Source organism: Dasypus novemcinctus, chromosome 1 (genome assembly GCF_030445035.2).
Source record: "Dasypus novemcinctus isolate mDasNov1 chromosome 1, mDasNov1.1.hap2, whole genome shotgun sequence".
Classification (NCBI taxonomy): domain Eukaryota; kingdom Metazoa; phylum Chordata; class Mammalia; order Cingulata; family Dasypodidae; genus Dasypus; species Dasypus novemcinctus.
Genome location: NC_080673.1, coordinates 202,279,397 through 202,293,037, shown reverse-complemented (window position 1 = coordinate 202,293,037; position 13,641 = coordinate 202,279,397). Strand labels below are relative to the sequence as shown.

The following is a 13,641-nucleotide window of genomic DNA, read 5'->3' as shown; positions in this document are numbered from 1 at the left end:
CAGTTGTAGGCACTTTTGGTTCCCTCTTATGGTGATTGACCATCTTCACCTTCCTGTTAGCTGACCTGGGTAAGTCCAACGAACTGGAGAGTATGAGTTGCAACTCTGCTGAGGCTCAGAGCCCAGCTGGCACATGAGCAGGCCAGAGATTCAAGTCCCCTGAGTATATACCATCTCTAGAGCCAACCACAGGATCAGTAAAAGTGACAGAAGAGGCATGTATAGAAAGGTCACATCTGAGTCCAGCTCCATCACTCTCAGGAGCACAAATTCCAAACTAGGGCCCACTGACATGTCACTGAACTCCAAATCCATCTGCCATGACCATATACCCTGTGGGTCTCCATAGGCTTCAGGAGAACCAGCACCTAGGGTTGTATCTACTTTAGCTGTTTCTGGGGTTCTGCTGAGGCGTGTGTAAGCATGACCCCTCTGATGACCTCCCAACTCTTTTTTTGAAGACTCTTAGCCATATAAACTCATTTGTCTTTGCCATTTCCTCCTTTTATTCAAGGTCAAACAGCAGTTTTTAACACATGATTGTATATGTAGGCTGAGATATTCTGCTGGTCTGAGTTGACCCTTTTATTCAAGGTCTCTTTCTAGTTGCATCACCAGTTAATGATTAGTAGTAATCCCTCGGTGCCAGGGAGGCTCATCCCTGGGACTGATGTCCCATGCTGGGGGGAAGGTTACATGCTGAGTTTGGCTTAGAGAGTGGCCATATTTGAGTAACATGGAGGTTCTCAGGAGGTAACTCTTAGGCACCCTGCAGCTCTAGGCCTAGTTCATATTTCAGGCACACAGGCTCATAAGCATAGTCATCAGTATCAAGGGCTCATCACTGGACCATCCTTCCTTTTTGGTCTTTGCCATTGCACTTGGGGGATTATTGCTGTTCCAGTGGGGAATATGACAGAGCTCCCCTGAGTAGGAACTCAGCACTCCCTCAGTTGTTGTTTGTAACTGTAACTACTATGAAAATACCCAACATATATCAGAACAATTTAAAGTCCCCTATATACACGCCCTGGAGAACTCCCTCCCACCTACGTGCCCCACATAAATAACACCCCACACCAGTGTTCCTCCCCTGCCATAGTTGAACCTCTCTCTTCTTTAACAATGAAGCCTAATGTATTGCTAAATTGAATTAATAGGAAAATGAAATATGGTGATGGGTTTAAAGATTAGAAATAGACCTACTAATTTAGAAATACTGAAATAAAGTAAAAATAAGTTGTTTTCAAAAAATGAAAAATATTATAAAGCTTTGTTTTTAACATTTGCCTTTCATCACTGTAATAGGTGTTGCCCTGTATGTACAGTGGCAAGGCACTTTCTTTCATTTCTTCCTCATATCCCATACATTTTAAATCAGGTTTTGGGGTTTTTTTTTTGCATTGTTTTTCTTTCTGTGTTTTAGTTTGGGTATTTCCTTTTGGTCTATCTTCGTGTTAAATAGTACCCTTTAGATGACTGGAGATTGCTCTTAAACTCATTGTCTTAGTTCCTAATTTCAGGTATCATTTTTTGCATTCCTAGACTTTCCATTTGATTCTTTTTTAAAAACATTCAATTCTCTGCTGACATTCTTGTAATGCAATTCTGAGCATGTTAATCAGTGCCTTTAAAGTCTGTCTCTCATAACTCCAGTATTTAAATCTCTTGTGGCTCTGTTTCTAGTATCTTTTATTTGTCTGGTCATCCACTTTAGACTCTTATTAGACCAGGTAATCTTTGACCAAATGCCAAACACTGTGAATGAACAACTGTAGAGCTACCTTGAGACTCTCGATGGTGTTATAATTCCACAGAGAAAAGTTTGCTGCTGGTAGGCATTAGGATGGTTCAAAGCGGGGCTTCGTCCTTCGTGAGGACTGGCCTCCAGGGGAGAGGCTGGGAGGTTCCTGGACCAGGGCCCCTTCTCTTGGGTGGCACCTGACTCCAATGTTTGTCCCTGGCAGCCCTGTGAGAATGCCAGGAGTCCTGCAATGCACCTATTTAAAGTGTGCAATCCAGCGCTTTTCAGTATACTCACAGTTGTGCACCCATCTCCACAGTCAATTTCAGAACATTTCATTGCCCTCGCCCCAGAAAATCCTGTACGAATTAGCAGTCACTCCCCATTTCCCCTAGCTCTAGACAGCCGCTAGTCTACTTGGCGTTTATTCTGGGCATCTCACATAAATGGAATAGTCTGTAGGTCCTTGGTGACTGGCTTCTTTCACTTAGGATAATCTCTCATCCATGTTGTACCATGGATCAGAACTTCATTTCTGTTTATTGCCAAGTAATATTCTCTTATGCATACATACCAAATTTTATTCAACCATTCATCAGTTGATAGACCTGTGGGTTGTTTTATCTTTTGGACTATTATGGATAATGCTACTATGGAAATACATGTACAGGTTTTTGCAGGGACATATGCTTTCATTTCTCTCAGGTATATATGTAGGAGTGGAACTGCTGAGTCAACTCTAGGTTTAACATTTTGAGAGACTGCTGGACTGTTTTCCAAAATGACTGCAGCATTTTCCATTTCTGCTCTCATGTGTGATGGTTCCCACTTCTGTACATCTTCGATAACACTTTTATTGTCCTTTTTTTTTTTGTGATAGCTGTGCTAGTGGTTGTGAAGTGGGATCTCATTGTGGTTTTGATTTGCATTTCCCTAATGGCTAATGATGTTGAGCATCTTTTATGTGGTTTTGGCCATTTGTATGTCTTCCTTGGAGAAATGTCCATTCAGATCCTTTACCTATTTTTAACTGGGTTATTTTTCTATTACTGAGTTGTAAGAGTTCTTCATGTATTCCAGATACAAATCCCTTATCAGATATATGATTTGCAAATATTTTCTCCCACATTGTGGGTTATCACTCACTTTCTTCACTTTCACTTTTTTTAAAAATCAGTTTTATTGATACATATTAATAAAACTTGCAGTCTATCCAAAGTGGACAATCAATGGTATTTGGTATAGTCACATGGTTGTGCATTCATCAGTGCAATCATTATCAGAGTATTTTCATTATTCCAATCTTAATAATTCACTTTTTTATTACAAATGTCCTGGTATGCATTTCATAGCAATATATTCATGCAATTTTCTAAACCGAAGCACAAAGAAGGTTTAATATAAATATACAATAATAATGCCTAGAAATATTACTGAGTGCCTTTCAAATATGAGACAGTCTGCTTGGAGCTTTGAATATGTTAAAAAATGTATGGCAAAATAGGTGGGTAGAAGTAAGCCTTGTTTGTACAGCAAAGAAACAGAAGCCATATTAATTTTATTATTTATTAATTCCACAAACAAAGAATTGGTTAAATCAATTATGATTTGGCCTCGTGATGAAAAAATATGTGACATTTTAGAGTAACAAGGTCAGTTTGTACGTGCTGGTACAGAAACAACACAATTGCAAATTAAATGTCAAAAACAAGATGCAAAGCGTTTTGGGTGGTGAGATTGCGCATACGTGCTCACACACACACACACACACACACACATTCTGACTGTGGCATGTAGGGCTGAGAAGAGCAGTAGAGGACTTTGGTTGATTGCCTTTTAACTGACCTCAGGGGGAGCTGGAGGGTGAGAGGCAAAGCCTGCGGGCCGGAGCTTCTGCCCTCGAGGCTCGAGCAGGGCCCCTCGGTGACTCAGCTGGGCCTGGCCTGGCCGGAAGGGCCCAGGCCACTTTGCCCCCACACCTGGTGCCCGGCAGGTGGCTGGAAGGCTGCAGGCCGCTGTGCCCCCGCCCTCTCCATGTCATCCAGGGCGTCCCTTGCAGGCTCTCCGGCCGGAGCTTGGACGGCTTGGGGCTGGCAGAGACCAAAAGCGGAAGCTTCCAGCCCGGACCTCATGCTACCTCCAGGCTCTTCTATCGGCCAAAGCATCACAGTCCTGCCCGGGTTTGAGGGGAAGTGACGTGGACCCCGCCTCTCGACTGGAGGATGTCAGAATTTGTGGTCCTCTTTAATTTGCTGCAAATAACAATGCCAGTGCTGATTCCTGGGCCCTGTCTGGGTGCCAGGTCTTGCTTGAAGCACTTGGCATGAATTGACTCGCTGTGTCCTCATATTGGGTGGGCACTGATGTCACTCCCGCTCTACAGACGGGAAAACTGAGCCAGGGAGTGCCTGGGAGACATGCACAAGGTCTCAGGAATGGCAGTGGCCGAGCTGGGTTTAGGATGCAGGTGTCTGACGGATCCCACAGATTTAATGCCACATCCCAAAACGGGCCCTGTGTGGACACTCGGGGAGGCTCCCTCAAAGAGGAGGAAGAGAGCCTCTAGTCATTCTCGGGAGCTCAGTGTCCTTCCTCCCTGGACACCCTTCCCAGCACCGAGCTCTCCCTGCAGGCAAAGAGGGAAGACCCAGAACCACCTTCTCTGAGCCAGGCGTGCCCCGGGGAGTCCTGAATTGATCATCAATGGCTGAGCGATTAAATACGTTGGTTCTATTTCAGCTTGAAGATCTTCAGAAAAGGCACCACGAAGCAAAATTGGCTGTGGCCCCTCTGCAGGTAAAATGCTCCTAAGAGCCGTAGGAAATGTCTTTTTTCTTAAATGAAAACAGGGTTTAGCGTGTTTCCCGTTATGAGCGGCACACATCCCTAGTGATGCACAGACGGGAAAGCAGAAGGAAGGCCACGGAGACCCCTCTGCTTTCCTCCCGCGTGTTTTCAGGAGCACCTGGGATCCTGCCGTATCTAGACTTTCACATCCTGCTTTTTCCCACTTGAACTAGCCCTAGAAGGTCTCCTCGTCTCGTTGCTGGCTTCTGTAGCCGCAGCGTTCGTGCTGAAGTGAAGTGAGGCGCCTCCGTTCGTGCCAACCTCAGCTCCTTGCTGGGTGCTTTCATTTTCATTATGGTACACAGATGCTCTGATGCCCATTTTACTAGAAACCTTTTCTCCAACTGTCCAGACATTTCTTTAGGACAGATTCCCAGAAATGGCCTTACAGGCCCCCGGGGTTTACACTGTTCTTTGTTAGGACTTGATTAGGACGAAACGTTTAATCGGTTATGGCGCCTGCGTTGGGAAGCGCGCTGGAGGGTCCACTGCCCCCTGTGGTCCCGTGGTGTAGACAGGGGAACCGTGGCCGGGGAGTCAGAAGTACGTGGTTAAATCCCTGGACCCCCAAGGGCCTCCCGAGCCACGACTGCACCCCGGCCTCAGTTTCCTCAGCTTTTACATCAGAGACCTGAGCCACGATTTTGAAGTCCTCTTCCACCCCGGAATTCTGCGCTCGTACCTGTGAAGGGGAGATACAGCCGCCCCCGCGCGCGCAGGCTGATCCGGGGCGCTGTGGTGTCAGGGATGGACGAGTGCGGCGCCAACTGTGCAGCTCTCAAAAGCAGGTGGCGCTCGTCCTTTGGTTGGTATCTTTTACTGACACGAGGATCACAAGCCCTTGTAAACTGTAAAGTGCTTTTCAAATGTGAGATAAGAACAGACCCCCAAATATGCCGTGTATAGGAAGCAGGACCTGACCCAGAAAATGGGGCAGGAGAGACAGTGCCTGGACCCAACGCCCGCCCCCCATGGGGGGGTCGTCTCACCCTGGGCCTCAGTTTCCTCTACAAAAGGGCCCTGTGATTCCTTACCTGGCCTGAAAGAGTTTGTGAGGTTTCATAATGAAATAACCTCCGTCTATTACGTTCCTACCGCATGCCAGGCAGTCTACGTGGATTTTGTTTTATTTCTCTTCCCTTCCCCCCCCTCCTCCCGTTGTCTGCTCTCTGTGTCCATTCGCTGTGTGTTCTTCTGTGTCTGCTTGCCTTCTTGTCAGCGGCACTGGGAATCTATGTCTCTTTTTGTTGTGTCATCTTCCTGCATCAGCTCTCCGTGTGTGTGGCCCCATTCCTGGGCAGGCTGCGATTTTTTCACATGGGGTGGCTCTCCTTATGGGGTGCGCTCCTTGCACGTGGGGCTCCCCTATGCAGGGACACCCCTGTGTGGCAGGGCACTTCTTGCACGCATCAGCACTGCGCGTGGGCCAGCTCCACACGGGTCAAGGAGGCCCGGGGTTTGAACCCTGGACCTCCCATGTGGTAGACAGACGCTCTATCCATTGAGCCAAATCCGCTTCCCAGTCTACAAGTATTTTAATTTACTATAACCACTGTGTCAGGTCGTGGGGCATGGATGCCCCTTTTACAGATGGGGAAACTGAGGCTCAGAGAGACGAGTGAGCTGCCCAAGGTCACACAGGCTGGTCAGATGTGGGGATGAGATCTGATCCCCGCTCTGTCTGTTGCCGGAGCCTGTGGCCCCCCAGTCACTCTCTCTGATGGATAGGTTTATGAAGACCCCATAAGCGGCCCTGTCACCATCAGCCACGGCGTCCTCTCCGAGGGGACCCTGTGAAGCCGAGGCTAACACTGGACGAGGGAGCTGGGCGCTGGTGCGGCCGCATCTCCAGGCCCTGACGGGCCGGGGCGGTGGGGCCTGGCAGACCCTGGGCAGCTGGGCCCCTGCCCCCTGACCTGCCACGGGCCACTGTCATCTGGACCCCGCCTCCGGGAGCCCCACCCAGAGGTGCTGGGCCCCCAGCCTCCAAGGCAGCCTGCCCTCTGTGCCCCCGCCTGCCTTTGCCGGGTGCTCAGGCGCCACTGCCCAGCCCTGCCCTGCGAGAGCCCCCGAGCCCTGGGAAGATTTGCAAGCGGTCCAGGCCCGACAAGGGCTTCATTCAGCATCTTCTGCCACCAGAGGGGTGGCATGCCCGAGAGGGAAAGCCCCTCGCCCGGGGCTGGAGTCGCACCCTCCAGAGGCTCAGATCTGGGGGAGGCCATTTGCGTGGCACAGGGTCACTCCCTTGTGCCATTCGTAAGGATGCCCAAGGTTCCTGCGCTGTGACAGCCCAGGCCTCAGGGAGCCCCCAGTCTATGCGGGGGATGGACCCGGGATAAAGGAAGCCAGGCCCAGGGCAGCCCAGCGGGACAGCCGACCTGTGAGTCGGGGAGGCCTGCCCAGAGAAGGGGGCCCAGGATGCCACAGGACAAGATCGGAGCAAACAAGCAGGTCCCCGAGGCTTTTCTGGACGAGACCCGAGCCGTGCCGTCGGGGCCTACGTGCCCTGGCTCCTGTTGTCTTCACGCAACCCTGCGGGCTGGTGCCACGAGCAGGCGGGTCGGGTGCAGAGAGGAGCTGCTCACGGGGTGGGCGGCGGAGGGACCGAAGTCCACGCTCCTGCCCGCCCCGCTGCCCCAGCGAGGGCGGTGGGCGCCCCCCGGGGTGGGCCCAGCTCGGCCTTCCACTTTCCAAGCTGGTGCGGGCTTCCGGGGTGGGGGGAGAGGGCGAGCGGGGCAGAGGGCCGTGGAGGAGCTCAGGGGTGGGGGGCTGTGGCGCAGGGAGCTGGGGCGGCCCTCCCGTGGCCACCCCGGGGGCGCCTGGAGCCCCCATGCCCTCCCCTCGCCCCTCCTTCCAGGCCAAGGTGGCTTCCCTGGTCCGGAAGTGCCGGGAGCGCAACAAGCTGATCACACTCCTGCTGCGGGAGCTGCGCAGACACGGCGCCGTGGACCCCCCGCTCTCCCAGACGGCACGGGCCATGGTGGACGATGTGGCCCTGGCTGAGTATGCAGCCTGCTTCCTTCCCCTGGCAGCGCAGGAGGTATGTGCCCTGGTGCCGCGTTCTGTCCAGCCACCTGTCGGCTTCCTGGCTGGTACTGCCCGTCCCTCCTGCCGCTGTCCCAGCCTGCCCACGCTCCCTGGACCCCTTTCTGGTGCCAGCGGGCTGGGACAGAAAAGCCAGCCCGATGACTCCCTTCAAGCGCTCATGACATGTTGCAGGATTTTAATTTTAATTCAGAGTCATTCGAGCATCATCGTGTCTACTGCACCAAACAGGCCGTTCAGGCGTGCCTCAGGACCTTTGCACCCGCTGCTTCCTCTGGCAGGCTGCTTTGCCTGCCGGGCCGCCTCCTAGCCATCCTCCAAGGCACGGGTCAAGCATGCCCTGGCCCAGCAGCCTGCCCTGAATCCCCTGGCCCCTGGGGCTGGCCCCGCCAGCCCCAGCCCTCCACTTCACGTGGACACACACAACGTGGCACGCCCAAGGGCTCTTCCCCCTGCAGTGGCACCTGTCTGCTGGGGCCAGGGCTGGAATGCTGAGCCCCGAGGGCCAGCACAGAGGAGCTGCCGGGTGAGACAACGGACTGGATAAATGAGGTGCCCCCCTCCTGACGGTCAACCAGGAGAGGACCACCAGGCTCAGAGAGGGTCAGAGGCTTTCTCCAGGTCGCAGGTGCCCAGGTGGCAGTGATGGGTGCCCACTCTCCTGGCCCAGGCCCGGGATCTGCGCCATCTCCGCACAGCAGCACCCATGGGCGGCCACCCCGCCCGCCGACACGCACGCCGCCCTGGGGCGAGAAGCAATGCCCCCACCAGACTGGCTTGGAGTCTTACGGGCCGAGGGCGAAACGCGGCGTCCGGTGCAAACGCAGCCTGAGCCGCCCTCCACCCGTGCCCGGGGCCCTGCCGCCAGCTCGGCGCCCACCTGGCGAGTGTGTCTGGCCCTGCCCGGCTGGGCCACTGACGACCAGCCTCCACGCCCCGCAGCTTCCCAGGCCCTTCCTCTTCTCCCAGGAAGGCTCGTTCAGGGCCTGACCTTGAATCCAGACCTCCAAGACTCCTAGTCCAGTGCTCCTGCCTTTGCCCCTCCCCACAGCTAGAGTCGGGGTGAGAAAAGAGTTTGAATATTGTCGGATGGCCTGGCACTGTTGCTGGTTGCAGAAAGTGCTGGAAAACTGTGTTGCATGAGACAGGACTGAAAAGAGAGGTCCAGGGAAGGTGTCAGTGCTGCTGGCCCTGTGCGGTGAGAGCCCGTCCTTCCAAGGGCTGCTCCTTGGTCCTGCGGGCTCAGCAGTGGGGCCTGGAATGTTGGTTCCGTTTGGATAGACTGATTTGCATTGACCAGACTCACAGAGCCTGATGTATAAACCAGAACACTCATTTATTTCCTAAGAGGAATGCCACACTAGTACAGGCTGAAGTATGGGACAGAGGAGATGACAAAAGAGCAGCCTCGTCTCTCCCTCTGGGCGAGCTCTGTGCAAAGCCAGCCTCATTCGTTCATTTGCTCACTTGATAGGCCATATGCATTTATAGCCAGAAGGCTGCTCAGGAGCTGAAATGAGAACTGGGAGCGCTTAGAGGGGTCGGCCTGATGCGCCCACGTCCTGGGCTGGACCACGTGTCTCTACCAGGCCTTTGGAGAGGCCACGGCCGGTTCTCCGTGCCCACGGTGGCCAGCCTCCTGACCGACAGGCTCCATTCTCAAAGTTGCTGCCCCACTCCTCCACTCTGCTTGCTCCGGCGCCCGCTCCCCCTCGTGCGCTGGCGCTGCACCTGCCCTGGCCCGCTGGGCGTTACCTCACAGCTCAGCTTTTGAAGGACGGCCCTGCTGTGGCGGCTGGGGCAGCACGTTCTCCCCTCCCTGCACCAGGGTTATTCGTTGAGCACCCACCGCCGTGAGCCAGGCCTGGTGCCGGGGCGTGGAGAGAAACGGGGAAGAGGCCTGGCAAAACGTGCAGAGGGCAAGGTGGTAAAATGCTCGCAAGCCGCAGGGAGTGCCCAAAGGAAGCAAACGGGGCTGGGAGAGCCGCTGACTAGGTGCCCGGCCTCTCTGAGCCTCGGTTTTGTCGTCTGTAAAATGGGAGCAGCAAAGCTCCCCTCGCAGAGCTGCCGTGAACACCGAGATGACTCGTCCAGCCCCCTGTAAGGTGCTTCCCACAGGGTAAGGTCCCATCTGTGAGGGCAGGCAGTGTGGCCTGGGATCGGGGTGCTCTGGGGTCCACTCCTGCCTGTCACTGTCAAGCTCTGTGACCTGAAGATGCTCACAGGTACCGTTTAGCACGTGGGGGCCTGTTTAATGCTTTGTGTTCACGAACTCGTGGAGGCCTCCTGGGGCAGGTACTGGCTTGTCCCTCTTCTCAGATGAGAAAGCTGAGGCTCAGAGAGGCTGCGAGCCTTGCCTGGGAGCCCCACCTACAAGGAACCGACTCAGTCTTTTGTGGAGTTGAAAGTGCATGAGCTGTAGAGCTCGACTTTGAAGCTGGCACACCCCTGAGAAAATGGGGGTGACGGGAGCTGCTTGGTGGAGTTGCTGGGAAGACAGGCGCCGGCCCCTGGTCCGGTTAGTGCCCAGCCTTCGTGCCGCCGTCCCCCTCCAGCTGGGAGGCCAGGCCTCAGCTTGCAGATCCGTACAAAGAGAGGCAGTGGAAGAAAATGGCCCTCTGCTCCATCCACCAAGAGCGCCCAGGCTGGCAGCAGCGGGGGTCCTGGCAGAGGCGAGGCTGCCCGCGAGGCCAGGGGGCCTGACTGCGCAGAGGCATGGCGTGGGGTCTTTTGTTAACAGGGAGCCACTGACGGTGCTGGAGCAGGGACTGGAGTGTGCCAGGGAGAATCCACCAGGGCCTGCAGGCAGGCCTGAGCAGGGTCAGGGAGGAGAGAGGAGGCCGCCTCCCTGCTAGCAGGGCGATGGCATTGCAGGGAACGCAGGTGGAACCCCCGATGGAGGCCTTGGGCTGCGGCGGCAGCCGGGAAGGAGGTCATCATGGTTGGGGGTCCTGGGAGCAGCGCGCAGGGGCAGACTTGCCGGGGAGGGCATGGGCCCCCGGGTGCCTGCGGTGTCCCAAGCTGCTCACGTTCTCTGGCCTCCGCCCTCGGACGTCCCACTGGCCATGGATGTCTAAGTACAGGACGGGGCTGGACGCACCCACATTCATTTATTCACTTGGAGCAGTGATAGCCGAGGCCGCCTGCTGAGAGGGCATTGAGTGACGGGGACCCCTGCCTTCCAAGGGCTGCTTGGTCTCTGAAACTGGAAGTGGCATGTCCACTGCGAGTGGACAGGCTGACCTCCAGGGACCAAACTCACAGAGACTGATGTGTAGACCAGAAGGTTAATCTATTCATTTCTTATGAGAAACAGAAGTACCGGGCACTTTCCGTGGATTGACTCTCAGCTAGCATGGGGCCTTGGAAACACACGGGCGACCTAGTAAAGCAACTGCTAGTTTTACCTCCCCTGGCTCTCCGTTGCTCTTCCGTCCACGTCCCGGAGATGTCTTGCCTTCCTCTGGGCATTAGTCATGATCTGTACATGGGCCTTCAGAAATGGAATCGCATCTGAAAGGAGGGCAGTGGGCCCCGGATGGATTCCAGAGCCGTTCCTCAAAGCCCTCAACTCTCCGAGTGCAGCACATCAGCGACGCCAAGCCTGCGCCTCCGAGGAGCGAGGCACTTCTTTTCCTCCCAGCCCTGCAGTCTCTGAGGTGGAGACTGTTTCCCCAAAAGTCTGCCTGGGGAGAGAGTTGGGGGTGGGGGCGAGCTTCATGCCCCCTCCCTGCTGTGTCATGCATTCAGTCGACATGCCATTTCCTTCTAACAAAACGCTTACCGGGACCGTGTTGGCGTTTCCTGCGATGCAAAGGCGAGGGGCGGAGAGCTCGGCCGGCCCGGCTAAGTGCCTGGACCCAGACGAGACAGCGCCAGCTCCAGCCTAAGCGCTGGCTCCTGAGCCCCTCCAGGCCGATGGGGTAGCGGGGAGCACCCCCTGTCGGCCGGGCCACCCAGACGTCAGCGTGGCGCGTGGGGAACGGAGCCTCGCTCTCAGGTTGGAGGAGCCCCGTCCAGGGAGGACACCTGCTTCTAAGCCGGGTGCCATCGGGGGACTTAGCTGAGGCAGGAGCGCTGAGCGGAGAGGACTGGGGACTGCGTTCCCAGGGGAGGAAGCGCTTGAACTCGGCCTTGAGGAGCTGGAGGCCGGGCGTGGAGGCCCTGGGCTGGGGGAGCGGCACTGCGCAGGCTGGGCTGGGGCTGGGGGTACTGACCAGCACTCACAGGCAGATCCGCACACTATCGGGGGGCAGGCTCAACACGCCGGCACCGGCCTGGTATAGAGGCGCTCCCCCAAAGTGGGGGTGTTAGGGTCAGCGTCACACATAGCCACTTTGCTCGGGTCTGGGCACAGGAAGATGGTCGAGCCCTAATCCATGCCGCTGGGTTGCCAATGGATTAATCCATTTCAGAGGGGACTGTCACAGAGCCCAGTGGTCACAGCACCACACGATACAGCCTGGGTGGGAACCCCGCCAGGTGGAGTCAGGAAAGACTTTACGGGGACGGGACATTCGCATGAGGTCTTGACATGTACGTAGGAGTTCACCAGAGGAAGAATGTGCGGGAGTCTTCCAGGCAGGGGCAGGGGAGGCATGAGCGGCAAGGGCAGTGGAGGCAGAGGGACAGGGATATCACGACAAGACTGCACCCTGGGGCCCCATTCGAGCAGAAATGCCCAAGAGGAAGCACAAGAGAGGCTGCTGGCTGTGAGCCAACACTGACCTGCCTCGGAGTCCCCAGCCGGCTGACCGTGAGCTGACGGGCTGAGCAGCCGTTGCCACTAGCCCTCTCACGGACCCTGCGCAATCGCGGGGCCAGACAGACGTCTGCACCGAGGGGCAGGGGATTCCGCTCAAGCCCAGCCCAGTTTCGGGGGGACTGAATCAGGAACCTCAGACGTGCGGCCCCATAAGCAGCCTTCGGAGGTGGCGTTGGGGCCTTGGAGAAAGAGAACTTCTCCTGGATGTTCCTACCTGCTGCCTCTCGCCTCGCCCCCGTCGTCAGCAGCTGCTGAAACGCGTTCCTCTGCTCAGAGCTGGTCCTTGGCCCCTGTCCTCCCTAAGAGCAAAGCCCGCGTCTTCCTGGTTTCCTCGGAGGTCCCTGGGAAGAGGAGCGGGGGGCGGCCCTGCTTCGGCTCGTTCTTGGTCATCTGTGCGAGGCTCCGCATCCTGGCCCCGCAGGGTGACCGTTGGTGTCTTCTCTTCCAGGCGAGGCACCAGCTGGACGTCGGGCCTGAGGAGGCAGCAGTTGTACAAGGTCAGTGGCATGTTCAGTTAGCGAGCTCTAAGCCAGCAGGGCCGTCTGCCGGGCTGCGTGTGTGTAAGGGAAGGTCGGCGGGGGGCAAACGCGCCCTGTCCAGTTCACACCACGAGAGGAAAGCAGACGCCCCCCCGGCGCCCTCCGCTCTGGCCCTGCTTCTCATTTCCCAGCCCCCGGCCGCCCCCTGGGGAGCACCGCCACCCCGCCAGCCCTGCGGCTGCCCTCCCGGGCGCTCAGCCCAAGCCCGCCGTGCTGTGTGGGGAGAGGCTATTTTCACAGGTGATGCATTTACAATGGTGAGAAATTAACACTTATGCTCAATGAAACCTTTCTGGGCACTGACAGGACGCCAAGGGGTGCCATGCACTAACCTGGGGATTGTGATATTCAGCTAAATTAAAAATAAGGGGAATGTGGGAAGTGGCTGTGGCTCAATCAAGCAGGCTCCCGTCTACCATAAGAGAGGCCCTCGGTTCGCGTCCCGGGGCCTCCTTGTGAAGGCAGCCTGGCCCGCGCCTGCAGAGAGCTGCCGGCCCGCGCCCGCGGAGAGCTGGTGCAGCAAGATGACGCAACAAAGGGAGACAAGCAGACACAGAAGAACTTGCAGCGAATGGACACAGAGAGCAGACAGCCAGCAAGCCACAAGGGGGGCAGTAAATAAATAAAAAAGGGGCTGTATCAGATAATGCCAGTTAGGTGGCTACACACGCACGTCTGTGATCGGCAGCTTAGGATGGAGG

General features: G+C 55.9%; 1 protein-coding gene across 2 annotated transcripts in view; it reads left to right on the top strand.

Annotated features, from left to right (window-relative positions):
• C1H4orf50 (chromosome 1 C4orf50 homolog) overlaps positions 1 to 13,641 on the top strand; it is a 149,793-nt gene that overhangs the window by 48,532 nt on the left and 87,620 nt on the right. For both annotated transcript variants that reach the window (XM_058301227.2, XM_071217390.1), the window contains exons 8-10: positions 4,484 to 4,540; positions 7,449 to 7,631; positions 12,850 to 12,898. In XM_058301227.2, the coding sequence (XP_058157210.1) occupies positions 4,484 to 4,540; positions 7,449 to 7,631; positions 12,850 to 12,898 (289 nt within the window). The remainder of the gene's footprint in view (positions 1 to 4,483; positions 4,541 to 7,448; positions 7,632 to 12,849; positions 12,899 to 13,641) is intronic.